Genomic DNA, 20327 nt, shown 5'->3' on the forward strand with positions numbered 1-20327 from the left:
GCAGCAGAAGGTCCTATAGAAAATTCCTGTGCTTTGATTGAAAGAAACCAGCCAAGTAAGGTGAGGAATCAATGAAGAAAGGAGCTGAAGCAGCCGAGCAGGCGACACTGGGTTGATGTAGAACCAGGGGTATTGTCTTAAAGAAGGTCATAAGGCAGTCACTCGGAACTTTGGGGGCTCCAGACGCAGATGACCACCAGAGATCCCCAATTAAACCCCTCAGAGACCTTAAAAGGACATGTGTGCATGCTAAGAAGTGTTGAGAAATGTCATGAATATGGAACAGGAATGTGGGGAACAAAAAAGGAAGAATCAGGTCATGCTGTGACATATCAGCTGTGGTGAGGATCCCTCTGGGTGCACTTTGGGAACTGATTCCCAGGGCACCCAGCGTGCTGGAGTCACTTCAGTGCACCACAATAAAAGAATGCCTGGCTTCTAAAACTCACAAATTTGGTCTTGGAGGTTTCTTTCAAGAGCTGAGTTTAGGCAACAAAGCCACCACCTGCACTGAAGTCTCCCTCCTTACCAGTTCTGTTGGGGGGAAGCCTTCCCTTGGGAAGGTCCAGGCCTGCTGGATCTCCATGGAATGGAGGATCTGGTGTGAAAGCATGTGTGGTGTTTTAGGAATGGTGCTCCCCAATCAAGTGCTCCCACCCAGACTCTCCCAAAGCAGATGCTGCTCACTCCCCCTGCCCCCACCTCTGGTTGAAAGCACAAAAGGCAAAGATCATGGGTGGAGAGAAGAACAATTCACTGGAAACTGCAATGAGATCATAAAACCAACAGTAACAGCAACAATACTTATCAGAAAAGTGTACAAAGAGAGGATGATTTACATGCCAAATGCTCCCTGAGCCTGAGACAAGGAAACAATGGTTCCACTCTCCACGTGTAAGGAACACCCTCAGAAGCAGGAGAGAAAATCCCTTTTCCCCACACCTGGAAATGATGTGGGGTGATCTCATAACACAAGGTCTTGGCCATGGCCTCTCCCACTGGTCTGCACTGGGACCAGAACAGCATGTCTGGCCTCAGAGAAAGATCTTGGAGAGACGCAGCATGGAACAGAGGTGCAGAGAGGTAACGAGATCTCCACCCTTGGAGACCCTTCTCTTACTGCCTCCTCTTCATCAGGGACATATTTTCAGACGTGTCCCAGCACCCACCCAGAACCAAGGGTAGACTTTTTTCCCCCCAAATGATGCCTGGGGAAATACAAAGATGGGAATCCCCTCATCAACACTGAAAAATGACACCCGTCCCTCTTCATAATCCAGAGAGACCCGGATCCGCCTGGGAGCCTCTATTACAGGAAATTCAGTGGGACTAGAGGAGGTGTAAGCCTTCAAGAATAGTGCTGGCCGTTTCCCCACTGCCCAGATGCCTTTCTCTGGTTTAAACTCAATATCACCCTGCCTTTCCGCACCGTCTCTAAATATTCCCACAGTCCATCCTCCTGCATCCTCCACCACCTCCACCTCCCAGTAGTGTCTCCCCGAGGTGAAGCCCTCACGGCCCAGAACGCAGCGCCACGGGTTAAATCTCTCGGGGGTGTCGGGGATGTCCTGTCGTGTGTCCCCTCGTGTCACACTTTTGCCATTGTCAGACAGGACAAGCTCACAGTGGGCTGTGTCTGGATCCAGAACCACGTTCGCTGCAGGAGAGATGGAATCAACACATCAGGGCAGAGCTCAGCCCAGGACACATCTTTGCTGGGGGTGCCTAAGGAAGAAGCAGGGGGTGAGGGAGAGCTGGCAGAGTGGGGCATGGCAAGGTGCACAAGGTGACAACATCAGTGCAAGGAAGAGACACTGAAGCAGAGAGAACAGAGGGAACAGAGAGGGAAGAGGATCATCAGCAGAGCTCCAGGATGAAGAATTGCACACAGCTCACCGAGGACAAGGATTCTCCAGATTTGCCTGAAAGTGGGACATGCACCAAATGAAAGGGAGGCACAGCAGAAGCAAGCCTGGTCCCAGCAGCATCACTTGCAGGAGGGGAACTGCCAGGAAGGGCCATTAAAGCAGGCAAGATGATTCAGCACCAGGAAACACCAAACTTAGTTACCTTCTTCTATAGGCACTGCCTGTCTTCTCCATGCTTTAAAAAAAACCACAAAAACCACAGGTCAGAGGCAATCAAACACACTGGGGCTGGGTTAGCTCAGGGGAATGATATGCCAGTGGAGGTGCACATTTTCTGAATTGATGTTATCTTTGTCAAACTCATCTCACAGCGAGTTGCTTCAAAACTTCAGTGTCTGGCTACATGGAAGGGCTCCACCCATTTCCTACAAATCCAATCACGCTGCCTGTCCTGACTCAGACATGCATTTATGGTCAGTTTGGACTTTGAGAACTGAAAGAATTTTGTTCTCAGTACAGAACAATTACAGGGAAGAGCCTAAAACCACACAGAGACCAATGGAAAAGAATGTTTCTGAAACAAGTTCTGTATTTGTTCTGTGCCCAAAATGAGGGCACACATGAAAAACACAGGGGAGAAAAAATGCCCAACTGAGAAGACTCCCACAAAGACAAGAGAATGATACTCACCGAGTTCCTGGGCTTGTTCCTCTGAAAAGGAAGAGAAAGCAGCACAAATGGGTTGTGGGCCATTGATTTGGACATCCCCTGTCTGCCCTCTCCTGGGACCCCCTGCACGGGCTGGAGGGCGGGTTTGTGCCAAGGCTGAGCAGTGCAAAGCCCTGTCCCACCCCCAGCCTGCAGCTCTGCTCCCCCGCCCATGGGGCAGCTTGTCCTGCTCAACCTGGGGGCAGGAAATGATCTCTGGCAGGTCCCTCATCTCCAAGGGCACCAGGGCACTCCCACCCTGCCACTTCTACTGCTGCCCCACCCGGTCCCATCCCCAGACACCATCTTCAGTCACCTTTCATTTTGGATTCCCAAATTCACTCTCTCCGTCCACCCATCACCAAGTGAACCATGAAGTGAACCACTTTTTGGTTCACTTCACACTTTAAGACTGAAAAAACCCAAACAAACCTCCCATCCTACACAGACTCTGTAAATCGTTCTTTGTAAGGAAGAGTAGGACACTCACCGATTTCTGCATCCCGCTCCCCTGAACAACAAACACAAACACACACGAGTTATTATGTGGCACAGTCCCTTCCCTGGGACGCCCCTACCCCCCATCTGCAGGACCACACAGGTCAGGAAAGAATGAGATGGAACGGGGAGATGCTCTGGTTTTGCTCTGATTGCAGGGAGAGCTGACCTGTATTTAGTTTCCCCACCATTTTTTCCCCCCTCAGTGGCACCATTTTAGCAGGAGGTTCTGTTTAATAGTCAAAGGACTATTTACTGGCAATTCTGAAAGCAACAAACAAACAAGGAAACAAAAATACATGACCTCTTCAAGCAAGCTTAGTTTTTGAAGTATTCTTAGTAATCAAGGAATCTACATTTTTAGGAGCAATTTCCCAACAGCTCAGGTTTCTGTAATTTGTCCCTAAAGAACAAGAACTGTTCAGAACTATTTCACTACTTAAATTAAAAGGAGTGTCACAAGGCATCGAGAGCCACTCAGGGGAGAAATCCCAAGGATTGTTCAGGGTGAATTTTCACCTGATGATGGGGTCAGGGGAGGAGGAAAAAAAATATCTGCCCAGAAAGAACATTTGGACAGACTGAGAGAATGAATGAATGAAAAGGCCTGGAAGTTTTCACAGAGGATTTCACCCAGGAGAAGGGCAGTGAGACTTACGCAGTGCTGCCTTTCGCCTCCCTGGAAAACAAAAGCAGATCAGAGCATCACCACCAAAGTTGGTGCCATTTCCCTGATCCACTTGTTGGGGTAGGGAGGAGGCTGAAATTGCTCCCAAGGGAAAAGCTGCAGTCCAGGAGCTCCTCAGGACCTGTCTTCCCAAGACTTTGGGGGTCTCCCCCACCCTCCCTGAGCCCACTGTGGGCAGAGATCAGCACCGTGCTGCTGGAGACCTGAGCACGGGCTCCAGCTCCAGGGCAGCGCTGAAGGGGCAGGTTTGCAGCAACAAGGGAGGAGCGTGGGGTGAAATGTCCCCTGCAGTGCTCCCTAAGGGCCCTGTGCCTGTGCTCTGCAGTGCTCACAACAGCTGAGGCCCCTGCACAATGAAATGTGCTCCCCCAAAGCTTCCTCCAGGCTTGGGAAGAACCTCGAGAGCACTTCAAAAAAGCCAAGTTATTGTTGCTACAACATCTATTCCCACTTGCTTTGGTTCTGCAATGATTTTCCTGAAAATTACAACAGAATTTAATAAATTAACTTCACATGGTATGTAGTCACTGGCCAAACCATTTCCCTTCCTCATGTCCTCCAGAAATGTGACCCATGAATTCTTCCATTGGAAGAGTTCTCCAGTTTCTAGACAATGGAAAGTAAAGCTTACCTATTTCTTTCTGCTGCTTTCCTGTGAAGAAAAGTAAGAAATGCAAATAATTTAGAAACTCATCCCCTCCAACGAGCACTGATGGACCCCCAGCAGGAGTTACAGCCCCCCCCAGGGCAGAAGGGCCACGGGGCCTGGACGTGCTGCAGCGCCCGCACGATGCAGCGGCCCCATCTCCTGCCAGGAAGAAAGAGAGGATTTCAGTTCCCTTTATTCCTCTGCATCATCTCCCATCAGAGGGATCTTCCAAAGGAAAGGAGGCCCTGCCAGGCCCCCCAAACTGCCAGGGATTCTTTGCAGGTCAGGGCCAATTCTTGCTCCATTTCTGTGCTGGGGCAGAGGAGCAGCTGATGCTGCTTTAATGCCAACTTCCTTCCTTGCCTTCTTCTGGGAGAACAAAGCTTTCTTTTTTTTAACAGAAGTTAAGGCAGTGGGTTTTTAAGTTCCCTGGCCCCAAACACGTGCCTGAGACACCAGGACAAGACTGGTTCCACCCTGGTGTTTCTCAACCCCCTCATCCCTCAGGACTAGAGGTGGCTGAGTAGGATGGCTGCCCAGCCCCTTCCCCAGCCCCCAAACCCAGGGTGGTACCTTTAATTTTAAGTAGATAAACAGTGATAATAAGGAGAGTGACCACAGCAGCCAGGACCACGCCCAGGGCAATAATCCAAGGATGGTCATCTTGGAAGAAGTGATCTGAAAAATAAAATCCCCAAAGGGAAGGTTACTGGGCAAGTAGGAATTGAAAGGAGATTATTTCTATTTCATAAAAGGTCATTCCATCTGAATCCCACTGAGGGTGAAAACTAGACTGTACTCCACAAATGGACAAAAAATGTCAATAAACAAAAATCTATTTTGGAAATTTCACACCTGTCTGAGTTTGGTGACATTTTGTCTGCATTGTGGAGGATTTTTAAAGGGAAGATGGATTTCTAACCAAGTGATTTCTGATTAAATCATGCTTTTTTCTCCTTTGGGAAAAAAAACAAATATTAGATTTCCTTAGGCAACATGGGATCACAAATAGGGTGACATGTGCATCAACAGCAACACTCCAGTGCAGAGCAGCAGCACCAGGAGAAAGGTAACGCATCCCCAGGGAGATAAAGTTTCCAGGACTTGTTCATTCCCAAACAACAAGAAGAACAAGAGTTCAAAAACAAGTGCTGCTGTGCTGGAGCAACATCAAGAACACTTTTGAAGGTGGAAGCATCTTACGAGCTCCTCATGGCTGCTCAGTGGGCAGTTTTACCTCTATGAGACATTCTTGGTATTTTCAACAATGGGACTTAATGGGACTGTTTCCAAAGCAACCACCTGAGACTGTTTCTGGGCAGAAGGACAGGGAACAAGAGCCCTGGCTATGAGCAAGTAAATTAGAGGTACCAGGGACACAAACTACAGACCTGTCACCTGGAGCTCCACCACAGCCTCGTCGTAATCTGAGCCACGTTGAACAAAGCAGGTGTAACTCCCTCTGTCAGAGAGTTGGACACGGAAGATCCTCAAGTCCGCGCTGCCCTTGGCAAGGCCGTCCTTCCCCAGCTCAGTGCGCCCTTGGTACTGAACCATCTGCTCCCTGTACTGGTCCTGGCCCCACTTGTAGCGATGCACAAAGGGCAAGAACTGCTCCCGAAACCAGGTAACCTCCGTGTCCTGTGCATTCTGCCCCGGGGAGAAGCTGCAGGGCAGCACCACGTCCTCGCCCTTGGCCACGGTGATGGGGCCGGGGGGTGCAGTGACGGTGAGTGGAGCTGGGAGAGCCCCCCGTAGGAAGAAGAGAGAAGTGAGAGTTTGCTGAGGCAGCTGAGCTGGGACACAGCAGCGGCTGCTGCGCGTGGTTGGGGTGCTGCCGGGCCGGGCCATGGCGCTGGCAGCGTCCCTGTGCCGGGGCAGACGAGGGGCTGAGGGCAGCTGGCACAGGGACCCTGCCCTGCACCACCGCCTGGACACCAAACAGCAAAGGAAAGGGCCTGACCCTGCTCTCTGCTCTGCTGTTCCCAGCCAGCTGCTGCACTGGCAGCCACCAAGATATTCCACCTGGAAGCCATGGCACAGCATCCAGCAAGAACAGGGGGATTCTTACCTGAGTGCCCCTGAGGAACTTGGAAAACTAAAGTGGAAATGACAAAAGCCAGCAGAGAGCAGTGGGGGGAACCACAGAGCATCCCTGGAGCACAACCTGGAGATGGGGAAGGAGAGGCAAAGGGCAAAAGGGAAGACAAACAAGGCAATTTAAAACAATCAAACCAACCAAGCAACCAAGCAACCAGGATGAATTCACTTTGAAAGGGGTTCATTGCTGATTTCAGCCCTTTCTGGAATGTCCAGGGAAGAAACTTGGATGCCAAAGTTTGAACTCGATTTTCCCTCATCAGACTGACTTTGGTCAGTGCTTTATAGGCAAAGGACCTGACTGGGATCAAAAGTGGTGGGAATTTCCCATGGGAAAGCAAAGGACAAGCTGCACCATCTCCTCCAATTGCAGCAGAAAGGGGCAGTTGTTTTCCTATGGAGCCCTGGCTTTTCTGATCCAGCCTTAAGAAAGAGACACACGGGGCAGGGGGAGAAGGACAAACCCTGAGCGAGTCAGGACTCATTGCCTGCACCTCCCTGAGAGTGGGAGAAGGCTTTGGAGCAAGGGAAGCCAAAGAGTCCAAACACTCATCCAAGGCCCAGCCAAGACAGGACCTGGCTCTGCTCTGCTCTCCCACCCACCCCCCTTTTTGCCCCTGACTTGGTTCCACTTTGCTAACGGGAAGTGGAAACTGCGTCCGGTTCTGGCGGACGGCAGGGGGCGATTTCCGTCTGCAGATTCCCAAAAGATGCCACGTACCTGGAGACCCTGAGCTCTTTCCTGGACCCTGGGCTCGAGCAGGAGCTGCTTGGCTGTCACCTGGCACCTTGGAGGGGTCCCCTGATCCCAGCTGAGCTGTCCGGAAACCGAAGCAAATCGTCACCCTGTCCCAGCCTGTCCCATTTCCTCCTGCGCTGCTTCCCTCAAAAGTGAAAGTTGTTGAGTAATTTGGGGGGGGTTGACAATGCTTTTGCTCTGGACATGCCCTTCTGGCAGCATGCCCAGGCACACCCCTGCTGCAGGGGCTCTCCAGGGCTGCTCCCTGGGCTCAGGAGGGGACAGAGGTGGCAGCACTTTGCACATCCCTGGCATGAGCTCAGAGGCCATATGGGCAGGAGGGAGGTGATGGAGCCGGGATTCACCCCCAGAGGCAGTGGGTGGGAGCAAAGCCCAGCAGCAGCAGCTTCACTATTGCTTAAAAGCAATTGGCAGCCAAGAGGCAAGGCCATGGAGGGGGGTTGGTTGAGGCAAAGCTGCTGCCCTGAGGGAGGCAAAGGCAGTGCCCGTGGGCGCTCAGCCCTGTGGGTTCCGGCCCCCTCCCAGCCCAGTCAGGCCTGGGGGCACCTGCTGGGGCAAAGGGAGCTGATCAGGGACGTGGCCAAAAGGGGTGACAAGGAAAAGAGGGAAGCAGCAAGGGATGGCTCCAGTGACACAGATGTGTACAGCAAAGGACAGCAGCTCCTGCAGTGCTCAGGGGCTTTATCACCCCCCTGCAGCTGGCAGGAGGGAAGGGCCCTGTGGCAGAGCCTGTGCTGCAGACAGGGCTGGGCACTGCAGGAGCTGGAAGAGCAGCCAAATCCAAGTGTTAGATGAGGTCACACGTGGGCTGGAAGCTTCAGGCCAGGGGGGCCATTGCCCAGAGGAGGGGAGGGAGAAGCTCCATGGGCTGGTCCCCCAGACACACTCCCAGTCCCAGCTGGGCTCTCCAGGCCATCCAGCCCCTCTGCACTGTGCTCTGCTCACTCAAACAAACTGCAAGTGCTGGGCAAGCTCAGTCCAGCCAGGAGCTGAGCAGGAGATCAGGGGAGTGGGGAGCAGACTGAAGACCTTCCAAATCATCCCAAACCTCCCTTCCTGCAGTCAGTGAGTGCTGATTGTCTATAAAGTGCCAGAACAATGTGACCTTTCCATCCTTGCTTCTCTGCTTTGTCATCTTTAGGCAGTCTCAGAGTCCTGCCATTGTCACTTTGAACAGGGAGTCCTTCCTCCCCTCCTGTTGATTTTCTGTACATATGCTGGCATCCAGGCTGGAGAGAGAAGGTGAATGAGGTGGAGGAGATGAGTGGAAGAGGTGAGTTTCAGGAGGGAAGAGGAGGGTGAACTTTCCCCTCTTGAGGGGAAAACACTCCCATCCTGCTTCTGCTTTGAATGAAGTAGGGGGAAAGCACCTGGAGCTTGTCCCAGCCTGAGCTTGTCATGGACTGGGATTCAGTGGCTGCCACACCCCCAGCTGAGCTTCTCCTACTGATCTGTTGAGCCACCACCAGCCCCAAAGACACCTGAGGTGACATCCTTGGCCCCTTCCTTTGCATGGAGAAAGAAACAGGATTTTGGGGCCTCGGGTTCTGGGTCTTGGGGTAACATCTATCCTGATCTGCACTGGTTTGTGCCCAGAGCTGCCTGTTCTGCTCCTGCAGCCCCAGGGACTGCCAGGCTCAGGTCCAGGTGTCTGCACTGCAGATGTGCCCCCACCCACTGAGGTGCATCCTCCCCCAGGGAACGGGGGTCTCCTTGGCCAGGATGTGTGCAAGCTCCTGGGGCAGGGACAGGACTGGGGCAGCACTGAGGCTGGTACCAAAAGTCAGGCTACTGAAGAACATCACAACAACAGACAGGCGGATCAAGCTGCCGAGATTGAAGTGTCTGAGGTGGATCTGGACTGGCAACATAAGGGGGAACTATTTCTGGCTTTTTGGGCCCATAACACCTCAGGTCATGAGGGAAGAGATGCAACATACAGATGGGCTCATGACCAAGGGGAATTAACCATCTCCCAGTTATCCAGGACTGTGAATCATGTGCTGCAATCAAGCAGGGCCAAGCAGGTAAAGGCTCTGTGGTTTGGAGGATGATACTTGAAATAAAAATCTGGGGAGGCCTGGCAGAGTGATCCCATCACATCACATCACATCAGACTCCCCAAACCCACCAAGGTAAGTGCTGTGTGCTGACAATGGTGGAAACAGTCCCTGGATGGCTGGAGACACATCCTGTGCCTCATGGCCCTGCCTAGAACACCATCATCATCATCATGGCCAGTCTTCGCGAACAACGATTTGTGAAAGGTCTCAACCCACATTTGTTACCAGCACGCTGGTGATACAGGGCTTTACAAATGCAGGTAAGGCCTTCAAGCCTGCGCAGTGGATTTTTTAGGTGAGACACAGTGTGTGCTGAGCTGAGCCCACCCTTTAATCTTAAGGTTCATCTGCTGCGGCCGAGCGAGCTGGGATGGTGGCAGTGAGGTCCTCAAGACGTAGGTTTGTTTAGAGTGACCTCTTAGATGGATGGTCTTACAGGGCTGAACGAGCTCCATCTGCCCGGGTTTAGAGTTGTCCTTCTCTTCTGCGTGTTCCGGGGCTCCCCTCTCATCTCCCACCATGGCACTGTCCGCACAGGTGAAGCTCCCATTCTCTCGCTCCTTTCCGTGCCTGGGGCCAGGCCCCAGCGCCCGGGGCCGGCCGGGCCGCGCCTCCGCTGGAACATCATCCTGGGCCTGGAAAAGCAAGTCCTGGGGTGATGTGGACCCCAGCCAGAATTGAATGGGACAATGGGGCTCCTTTCAAAAATAGCCTCACAGACACCTGGGCAGAGAGCTCAGGATGGAGTGGGTGGATCATATTCCCTGTCGTGCACCAGCCTCTGGGAAAGTGCAATGGTACAATGGACTGATAAAAACCACATGGAAAGCAATGGGTGGTGAGGCCTTCAAACACTGGGATCTACATTTAGAGAAGGCCACCTGGTTAGTTCACACCTGAGCCTCCACCAACCGAGCTGGCCCTCCACTATCAAAAGGGGTGGCTTGAGAGGGCTTAATTTTCCCACTGGGCTTTAAAACAACCACAGCTGCACAAAGCTTTCTAGGAAGAAGTTTTCCCTAATATCCAACCTAAACCTCTCCTGCTGCAATTTGAGGCCGTTTCCTCTCGTCCTGTCTCTTGTTGCCTGGAAGCAGAGCCCGACCCCCACCTGGCTGCACCTTCTGTCACAGAGTCACAGAAAGCAAGAAGGTCCCCCCGAGCCTCCTTTTCTCCAGGCTGAGCCCCCCCAGCTCCCTCAGCTGCTCCTGGTGCTCCAGACCCTTCCCCAGCTCCATTCCCTTCTCTGGACACGCTCCAGCCCCTCCATGTCCTTCTTGTTGTGAGAGGCCCGAAACTGAACCCAGAATTTGAGGTGAGGCCTCACCAGTGCTGAGCACAGGGGGAAGGTCACTGCCCAAGTCCTGCTGGCCATGTTAGCCAGTCCCTTCATGCTTCACACATACACTCTGGCCTTCATCCAGCCCTGGGCAGAGTTTGATCCATCCCAGTTGCTCTCTCACATAAAGAGCAGCTCCACCATCTGGCCTTGCTGATTTGTCATTCCTAAAATGTCCGTAGCCATCCAGGACAGCATTCCAGTCCTTTGAGCTATCCCAGCACGTCTCTGTAATTGCAAGGAGACCGTGGCCCTGTGACTGCACACAGATCTCTGATCCTTCCCCAGGCTCATTCCCCAAGCTCTGTGTGTTGGTCTGCAGGCAGTTCAGGGGGAATGGAGCAGGCAGGTTTCCCAGGAGGGCGGCAAGAGGGTGCCCCACAGCCATACACACCCCTGAGCTGCTTGGCCTTCTGTTCTCATCTTGGGAGGCCAGGAGGGAACATTTGTCACTGCTCTGGCTGTCCTGCATTATTCCCAGCTCAATGGGAAGGGGGAAGCAAGGCCCTTTTGGATCCTGAGCCCCTGAGTCCTTCCATTTAAAGCCCAGCTCTCCAAGTTGGCCATCCTGCTGCCAAAGGTTCCCTGGCCTCTTCTAGGCACGTGGATCCCATGCCTGCCTAACAACTACAGTCATCAAAGAGTGTCCTGTTGTCATAAAAGTCCAAACCCTCCTGATAGCACCAGCCACAAAGCCAGAAGTTGATTTGCTTTCTGCATCTATTTCTGGCTGTCCCCTTTCCTCTAATGGGCAGATGGAGGAAAAGATACCTTGGACACCGATATTGTTCACTTGCACCCTCAGGGCTTTGTAATCTCAATTGAATCTGCCCAGCAGGTGACGCTGGGTTGATGTAGAACCAGGGGTATTGTCTTAAAGAAGGTCATAAGGCAGTCACTCAGAACTTTGGGGGCTCCAGATACAGATGACCACCAGAGATCCCCAATGAAACCCCTCAGAGACCTTAAAAGGACATGTATGCATGCTAAGAAGTGTTGAGAAATGTCATGAGTATGGAACAGGAATGTGGGGAACAAAAATGAAGAATCAGGTCATGCTGACATACCAGCTGTGGTGAGGATCCCTCTGGGTGCACTTTGGGAACTGATTCCCAGGGCACCCAGCGTGCTGGAGTCACTTCAGTGCACCCTCATAAAAGAATGCCTGGCTTCTAAAACTCAGGAATTTGGTCTTGGAGGTTTCTTTCAAGAGCTGAGTTTAGGCAACAAAGCCACCACCTGCACTGAAGTCTCCCTCCTTACCAGTTCTGTTGGGGGGAAGCCTTCCCTTGGGAAGGTCCAGGCCTGCTGGATCTCCATGGAATGGAGGATCTGGTGTGAAAGCATGTGTGGTGTTTTAGGAATGGTGCTCCCCAATCAAGTGCTTCCACCCAGACTCTCCCAAAGCAGATGCTGCTCACTCCCCCTGCCCACACCTCTGGTTGAAAGCACAAAAGGCAAAGATCATGGGTGGAGAGAAGAACAATTCACTGGAAACTGCAATGAGATCATAAAACCAACAGTAACAGCAACAATAGGAATAAGAAAAGTGTACAAAGAGAGAGTGATTTACATGCCAAATGCTCCCTGAGCCTGAGACAAGGAAACAATGGTTCCACCCTCCATGTGTAAGGAACACCCTCAGAAGCAGGAGAGAAAGTCCCTTTTCCCCACACCTGGAAATGATGTGGGGTGATCTCATCACACAAGGTCTTGGCCATGGCCTCTCCCACTGATCTGCACTGGGACCAGAACAGCATGTCTGGCCTCAGAGAAAGATCTTGGAGAGATGCAGCATGGAAGAGAGGTGCAGAGAGCTAACGAGATCTCCACCCTTGGAGACCCTTCTCTTACTGCCTCCTCTTCATCAGGGCCACATTTTCAGACATATCCTAGGACCCAGCCAGAACCAAGGGTAGACTTTTCCCCCCCCAAATGATGCAGGTGGAAACGTGAAGATGGGAATCCCCTCATCAACACTGAAAAATGCCACCTGTCCCATTTCATAATCCAGAGAGACCCGGATCCGCCTGGGAGCCTTAATTTCAGGAAATTGAGTGGGACTAGGGGAGGTGAAAGCTTTCAATACTGCCCACTTCCCCACTCCCCAGATGCCTTTCTCTGGTTTAATCTTAATATCACCTTTCCTGTTTCCATCTTCTCTAAAAATCCCCACAGCCCATCTTCCTGCATTCTCCACCTCCACCTCCCAGTAGTGTCTCCCCGAGGTGAAGCCCTCACGGCCCAGAACGCAGCGCCACAGGTCAAATCTCTCGGGGGTGTCGGGGATGTCCTGTCGTGTGTCCCCTCGTGTCACACTTTTGCCATTGTCAGACAGGACAAGCTCACAGTGGGCTGTGTCTGGATCCAGAACCACTTTCGCTGCAGGAGAGATGGAATCAACACATCAGGGCAGAGCTCGGCCCAGGACACATCTTTGCTGGGGCTGCCTAAGGAAGAAGCAGGGGGTGAGGGAGAGCTGGCAGAGTGGGGCATGGCAAGGTGCACAAGGTGACAACATCAGTGCAAGGAAGAGAAACTGCAGCAGAGAGAAGAGAGGGAGCAGAGAGGGAAGAGGATCATCAGCAGAGCTCCAGGATGAAGAATTGCACACAGCTCACCGAGGACAAGGATTCTCCAGATTTGCCTGAAAGTGGGACATGCACCAAAGGAAAGGGAGGCTCAGCAGAAGCATGCCTGGTCCCAGCAGCATCACTTGCAGGAGGGGAATTGCCAGGAAAGGCCATTAAAGCAGGCAAGATGATTCAGCACCAGGAAACACCAGACTTAGCTACCTGCTTCTATAGGCACTGCGTGTCTTCTCCATGCTTTAAAAAAAACACAAAAACCACAGGTCAGAGGCAATCAAACACACTGGGGCTGGGTTAGCTCAGGGGAATGATATGCCAGTGGAGGTGCACATTTTCTGAATTGTTGTTATCTTTGTCAAAGTCACCTCACAGCGAGTTGCTTGAAAACTTCAGTGTCTGACTACATGGAAGGGCTCCACCCATTTCCTGCAAATCCAATCACGCTGCCTGTCCTGACTCAGACATGCATTTATGGTCAGATTGGACTTTGAGAACTGAAAGAATTTTCTTCTTAGTACAGAACAATTACAGGGAAGAGCCTAAAACCACACAGAGACCAATGGAAAAGAATGTTTCTGAAACAAGTTCTGTATTTGTTCTGTGCCCAAAACAAGGGCACACATGAAAAACACAGGGGAGAAAAAATGCCCAACTGAGAAGACTCCCACAAACAGAAGAGAATGATACTCACCGAGTTCCTGGGCTTGTTCCTCTGAAAAGGAAGATAAAGCAGCACAAATGGGTTGTGGGCCATTGATTTGGACATCCCCTGTCTGCCCTCTCCTGGGACCCCCTGCACGGGCTGGAGGGCGGGTTTGTGCCAAGGCTGAGCAGTGCAAAGCCCTGTCCCACCCCCAGCCTGCAGCTCTGCTCCCCCACCCATGGGGCAGCTTGTCCTGCTCAACCTGGGGGCAGGAAATGATCTCTGGCAGGTCCCTCATCGCCAAGGGCACCAGGGCACTCCCACCCTGCCACTTCTACTGCTGCCCCCACCCGCTCCCATCCCCACACACCATCTTCAGTCACCTTGAATTTTGGATTCCCAAATTCACTCTCTCCTTCCACCCATCACCAAGTGACCCACGGAGTGAACCACTTTTTGGTTCACTTCACACTTTGGGAGAAGAAAGCCCAAATGAACCCAACACCCCTCACAAGCTGTAAAAAATCCTTTTCCAGGATAGACTAGGTGGAGTAAGGAGGAGGCTGAAATTGCTCCCAAGAGAAAAGCTGCAGCCCAGGAGCTCCTCAGGACCTGTCTTCCCAAGACTTTGGGGGTCTCCCCCACCCTCCCTGAGCCCGCTGTGGGCAGAGATCAGCACCGTGCTGCTGGAGACCTGAGCACGGGCTCCAGCTCCAGGGCACCGCTGAAGGGGCAGGTTTGCAGCAGCAAGGGAGGAGCGTGGGGTGAAATGTCCCCTGCAGTGCTCCCTAAGGGCCCTGTGCCTGTGCTCTGCAGTGCTCAGAACAGCTGAGGGCCCTGCACAATGAAATGTGCTCCCCCAAAGCTTCCTCCAGGCTTGGGTAGAACCTCGAGAGCACTTTGAAAAGCCAAGTTCACTGTTGCTACAACATCTATTCACTCTTGCTTTGGTTCTGCAATGATTTTCCTGAAAATTACAACAGCATTTAATCAATTAATTTCACCTGGTCTGTAGCCACTAGCCAAAGCATTTCCCTTCCTCATGTCCTCCAGAAATGTGACCCATCAATTCTTCCATTGGAAGAGTTCTCCCATTTCTGGACACTGGAAAGTAAAGCTTACCTATTTCTTTCTGCTCCTTTCCTGTGAAGAAAAGTAAGAAATGCAAATAATTTAGAAACTCATCCCCTCCAACGAGCACTGATGGACCCCCAGCAGGAGTTACAGCCCCCCCAGGGCAGAAGGGCCACGGGGCCTGGACGTGCTGCAGCGCCCGCACGACCCAGCGGCCCCATCTCCTGCCAGGAAGAAAGAGAGGATTTCAGTTCCCTTTATTCCTCTGCATCATCTCCCATCAGAGGGATCTTCCAAAGGAAAGAAGGCCCTGCCAGGCCCCCCAAACTGCCAGGGATTCTTTGCAGGTCAGGGCCAATTCTTGCTCCATTTCTGTGCTGGGGCAGAGGAGCAGCTGATGCTGCTTTAATGCCAACTTCCTTCCTTGCCTTCTTCTGGGAGAACAAAGCTTTCTTTTCTTCTCTGACAGAAGTTAAGGCAGTGGGTTTTTAAGTTCACTGGCACCAAACACGTGCCTGAGACACCAGGACAAGACTCTGGTTCCATCCTGGTGTTTCTCAACCCCCTCATCCCTCAGGACTAGAGGTGGCTGAGTAGGATGGCTGCCCAGCCCCTTCCCCAGCCCCCAAACCCAGGATGGTACCTTTAATTTTATACAGATAAACTGCGAAACTAAGTAGAGCGACCACAGCAAGCAGGACCAGGACCAGGGCAATCATCCAAGGATAGATACTTCGTAAAAAGGGATCTGAAAAATTAAATCCCCAAAGGGGAGGTTACTTTGTGAGTAGCAATAGAAATGAAACAATTTCTGTTTCATACAAGGTCATTCCATCTGACTGACGCTGAGGGTGAAAAACAGCTCCCGACTCTGCTCCACAAATGGACAAAAAATTACATTAAAAAAACCCAAAACATTTTTGGCAATTTCACACTTGTTTGAGGCTGATGAAAATTCTCTGCACTGTGGAGGATCTTTAAAGGGAAGATGGATTTCTAATCAAATTCCTTCTGGTTAAATCATGCTTTCTTTTGTTTTGGGAAAAAACCCAAATATCAGATTTCCTTAGGCAACATGGGATCACAAATAGGGTGACATGTGCATCAACAGCAACACTCCAGTGCAGAGCAGCAGCACCAGGAGAAAGGTAACGCATCCCCAGGGAGATAAAGTTTCCAGGACTTGTTCATTCCCAAAGAACAAGAACAAGAGTTCAAAAACAAGTGCTGCTGTGGTGGAGCAATATCAAGAACATTTCTGAAGGAGGAAGCATCTTACGAGCTCCTCATGGCTGCTCGGTGGGCAGTTTTACCTCTAGGAAACATTCTTGGTATTTTCAACAATAGAACTTAATGGGACTGTTTCCAAAGCAACCACCTGAGACTGTTTCTGGGCAGAAGGACAGGGAACAAGAGCACTGGCTGTGAGCAAGTAAATTAGAGGTACCGGGGACACAAACTACAGACCTGTCACCTTGAGCTCCACCAGAGCCTCATCGTAATCTGAGCCTCGTTGAACAAAGCAGGTGTAACTCCCTGTGTCAGATGGTTGGACACGGAAGATCCTCAAGTCCGCGCTGCCCTTGGCAAGGCCGTCCTTCCCCAGCTCAGTGCGCCCTTGGTACTGAACCATCTGCTCCCCGTACTGGTCCTGGCCCAACTCGTAGCGATGCACAAAGGGCAAGAACTGCTCCCGAAACCAGGTCACCTCCGTGTCCTGTGCATTCTGCCCCGGGGAGAAGCTGCAGGGCAGCACCACGTCCTCGCCCTTGGCCACGGTGATGGGGCCGGGGGGTGCAGTGACGGTGAGTGGAGCTGGGAGAGACCCCCGTAGGAAGAAGAGAGAAGTGTGAGTTTGCTGAGGCAGCTGAGCTGGGACACAGCAGCGGCTGCTGCGCGTGGTTGGGGTGCTGCCGGGCCGGGCCATGGCGCTGGCAGCGTCCCTGTGCCGGGGCAGACGAGGGGCTGAGGGCAGCTGGCACAGGGACCCTGCCCTGCACCACCGCCTGGACACCAAACAGCAAAGGAAAGGACCTGACCCTGCTCTCTGCTCTGCTGTTCCCAGCCAGCTGCTGCACTGGCAGCCACCAAGATATTCCACCTGGAAGCCATGGCACAGCATCCAGCAAGAACAGGGGGATTCTTACCTGAGTGCCCCTGAGGAATTTGGAAAACTAAAGTGGAAATGACAAAAGCCAACAGAGAGCAGTGGATGGGGGAACCGCAGAGCATCCTCCTCCCTGGAGCACAACCTGGAGATGGGGAAGGACAGGCAAAGGGCAAAAGGGAAGACAAACAAGGCAATTTAAAACAAACCAACCAACCAGCCAAGCAACCAACCAAGCAATCAGGATGAATTCACTTTGAAAGGGGTTCATTGCTGATTTCAGCCCTTTCGGGAATATCGAGGGAAGAAACTTGGATGCCCAAGGTTGAAATCAATTTTCCCTCATCAGACTGATTTTGGTTAGTGCTTTATAGGCAAAGGACCTGACTGGGATCAAAAGTGGTGGGAATTTCCCATGGGAAAGCAAAGGACAAGCTGCACCATCTCCTCCAATTGCAGCAGAAAGGGGCAGTTGTTTTCCTATGGAGCCCTGGCTTTTCTGATCCAGCCTTAAGAAAGAGACACACAGGGGCAGGGGGAGAAGGACAAACCCTGAGCGAGTCAGGACTCATTGCCTGCACCTCCCTGAGAGTGGGAGAAGGCTTTGGAGCAAGGGAAGCCAAAGAGTCCAAGGCCCAGCCAAGACACGACCTGACTCTGCTCTGCTCTCCCACCCACCCCCCTTTTTGCCCCTGACTTGGTTCCACTTTGCTAACGGGAAGTGGAAACTGCGTCCGGTGCTGGCGGACGGCAGGGGGCGATTTCCGTCTGCAGATTCCCAAAAGATGCCACGTACCTGGAGACCCTGAGCTCTTTCCTGGACCCTGGGCTGGAGCAGGAGCTGCTTGGCTGTCACCTGGCACCTTGGAGGGGTCCCCTGATCCCAGCTGAGCTGTCCGGAAACCGAAGCAAATCGTCACCCTGTCCCAGCCTGTCCCATTTCCTCCTGCGCTGCTTCCCTCAAAAGTGAAAGTTGTTGAGTTATTGGGGGGGGTTTGACAATGCTTTTGCTCTGGACATGCCCTTCTGGCAGCATGCCCAGGCACATCCCTGCTGCAGGGGCTCTCCAGGGCTGCTCCCTGGGCTCAGGAGGGGACAGAGGTGGCAGCACTTTGCACATCCCTGGCATGAGCCCAGAGGCCATATGGGCAGGAGGGAGGTGATGGAGCCGGGATTCACCCCCAGAGGCAGTGGGTGGGAGCAAAGCCCAGCAGCAGCAGCTTCACTATTGCTTAAAAGCAATTGGCAGCCAAGAGGCAAGGCCATGGAGGGGGGTTGGTTGAGGCAAAGCTGCTGCCCTGAGGGAGGCAAAGGCAGTGCCCGTGGGCGCTCAGCCCTGTGGGTTCCGGCCCCCTCCCAGCCCAGTCAGGCCTGGGGGCACCTGCTGGGGCAAAGGGAGCTGATCAGGGACGTGGCCAAAAGGGGTGACAAGGCAAGGAGGGAAGCAGCAAGGGATGGGTCCAGTGACACAGATGTGTACAGCAAAGGACAGCAGAAAGAAGTGTTATGAGCCAAGCTCCTCACTGGTGCTGATCGCTGGGATCACAGATCCAGAGGTGTCAATCCAGGGAGATCCAGCCTGGCTTTTGTGACTGTACCTCTGCACAGATGGGGATGAAAGCTGGGGAGGAAAGGCAGGGGTCCCAGACACCTGAGGGTGCCAGCGGAAAGGTGTGAGCACTAAAGCCATGTGGAATGGAAGGAGTCCGGGAGGACAAGGCAGGGGAGAGGCCAAAAGGGTGGAAAAGGGACTGGTCACCAGCACAACGGAGCCTGTCCCTGAGCTTGGCTGGCCAGTGAGTTGGAGAGCCCAGGGGCAGGCAGGGGGATGAGTCAGGCCGAGGGTCCCTGCTGGTGTCAGGGGTGCCAGAAGTGTGGGGTGCCTGAGGGCTGCGTGTGTGAGGGCTGCGGGTTTGCAGAGAGCATCAAGCTGGCTGGGGGGGGTCAGAGGGCCCGGGGGTGGGACAGGGGCACCCTTTGGCCAGATGGGCCGAGCCATTGCTGGAGGTGTGTGCAGATGGGCACAGGAAGGCAGAGAGGGTGGCCTGGGTCACCTGCAGCAGTGACCCCCTGCCAGCCCTGCAGGAGGAGCAGACGTGGCTGCCTGTGCTGGGGGTGATGTGGGTGCCACAGGGGACCTGTGCCTTTGTCTGGTGGTGTGACTGGGCATGTCTGTGTGTCTGTGTGTCTGTGTCTGTGTATCTGTCTGTGTGTCTGTGTCTGTGTCTGTCTGTGTGTCTGTGTCTGTGCCTGTGAGTCTGTGTTTCTGTGTCTCTGTCTTTGTGTCTGTGTGTAGTGGGTTTGTTTAGCTGAATAACATCCTTTCCCTGGGAGGGATCTAGAAGAAGTCAGCTGATGTATATGGACCAATGAGATATTCCATAACATGATATGTCAGCTCAGATATAAAAAAGCAAGGAGGAAGCTGCTGGCTCTCCTCTTCCAGGAGAGCTGCTGGGAACAGCTCCTGGTGGCAGGGGATCATCAGTTCTTGTGGAAAGTAGAATTTTACTGTTAATTTCCTTTGCCTGTGTGTGATTAGGGTTTTTTTTCCTTTTTTGTCCATGTAACTATAAAACTGCCTTTCTTAGTAAATCCCAGGTTTTTACTTTTTTTTTGTCCCCCCTTTTCTCTCTGGAGAGGAATAGGCGCAGCCTCAGTGGACACCTGGTGTTCAGCCAAGGTAACCTCCCACACCTAACCTTTATATCTGTGTGTCTGTGTCTGTGTGTCTGTCTCTGTGTGTCTGTGTCTCTGTGTCTCTGTGTCTCTGTGTCTGTGTGTCTGTGTCTTTGCCTCTGTCTTTTCCTGTGGTTCCTCCCAAGCCAGCCTGTCCCCAGTCCTGCTTTCCCAGATCATCTCCCAGCTCCAGGCAGCAGAGCCACCTGGCAACAGCTGCCCTCTCACCCTGCTGGATTTTGTGGCTTTCAGAGGGATGGGACAAAGCAGAGTGGACCCCCCTGAGTTCCCAACGAGTGGGGATGAGGCCATCAGCCCCAGGGAACACAAACAACTGCCTGGAGAATACAGAGCTGTGCTGCAAAGCCCAGCAAGTGCTGTCCCCCATTTACCAGCTGAGCCATGGAGGCGGCACATGCCCTGCAAACATCTCCACCATGAAGCCCTTGGCAGCAGGAGAAACCTGGGCAAAGAGCCAGGGCAGGAGCCAGCCCTCTCCCTCGCCCCAGTGGGCAGCCTGGACACCCAGAGCAGGGCCACTGCTCTGTGCCTGCTGTCCC

General features: G+C 52.8%; 2 protein-coding genes across 2 annotated transcripts; both read right to left on the minus strand.

Annotated features, from left to right (window-relative positions):
- Window positions 1-873: 873 nt before the first annotated feature.
- On the minus strand, window positions 874-12394 carry LOC116798979 (butyrophilin subfamily 1 member A1-like). Its single transcript, XM_032711691.1, has 8 exons — window positions 12350-12394; window positions 9771-9969; window positions 5803-6150; window positions 4985-5089; window positions 4394-4414; window positions 2559-2579; window positions 2071-2103; window positions 874-1657 (listed from the first exon to the last, which is right to left on the minus strand). The coding sequence occupies exons 1-8, from the start codon at window positions 12392-12394 to the stop codon at window positions 1134-1136; spliced, it is 1296 nt and encodes a 431-aa protein (XP_032567582.1). The 3' UTR covers window positions 874-1133.
- Window positions 12093-16955, minus strand: LOC116798980 (butyrophilin subfamily 1 member A1-like). Its single transcript, XM_032711692.1, has 4 exons — window positions 16456-16955; window positions 13956-14169; window positions 13469-13501; window positions 12093-13055 (listed from the first exon to the last, which is right to left on the minus strand). The coding sequence occupies exons 1-4, from the start codon at window positions 16906-16908 to the stop codon at window positions 12541-12543; spliced, it is 1215 nt and encodes a 404-aa protein (XP_032567583.1). The 5' UTR covers window positions 16909-16955; the 3' UTR covers window positions 12093-12540.
- Between the last annotated feature and the right edge of the window lie 3372 nt (window positions 16956-20327).

The sequence above is a fragment of the Chiroxiphia lanceolata genome, chromosome 27 (assembly GCF_009829145.1).
Source record: "Chiroxiphia lanceolata isolate bChiLan1 chromosome 27, bChiLan1.pri, whole genome shotgun sequence".
NCBI lineage: Eukaryota > Metazoa > Chordata > Aves > Passeriformes > Pipridae > Chiroxiphia > Chiroxiphia lanceolata.

Excerpts from the sequence above, each read along its gene's own strand:
- LOC116798979 (XM_032711691.1), bottom strand. The coding sequence starts at position 12,394 with ATGGCCAAGACCTTGTGTGATGAGATCACCCCACATCATTTCCAG. Across the intron at positions 6,151-9,770 it reads GATGGAGCTCGTTCAGCCCT|CTCCACTCACCGTCACTGCA; the intron begins GTAAGACCATCC and ends GGGCTCTCCCAG. Across the intron at positions 1,658-2,070 it reads GGCAGTGCCTATAGAAGAAG|CGAACGTGGTTCTGGATCCA; the intron begins GTAACTAAGTTT and ends TCTCTCCTGCAG.
- LOC116798980 (XM_032711692.1), bottom strand. The coding sequence starts at position 16,908 with ATGGCCCGGCCCGGCAGCACCCCAACCACGCGCAGCAGCCGCTGCTGT. Across the intron at positions 14,170-16,455 it reads AGGCTCTGGTGGAGCTCAAG|GTTGAGCAGGACAAGCTGCC; the intron begins GTGACAGGTCTG and ends TCCTGCCCCCAG. Across the intron at positions 13,502-13,955 it reads GGAACAAGCCCAGGAACTCG|CATGGAGAAGACACGCAGTG; the intron begins GTGAGTATCATT and ends TTTTTTTTAAAG.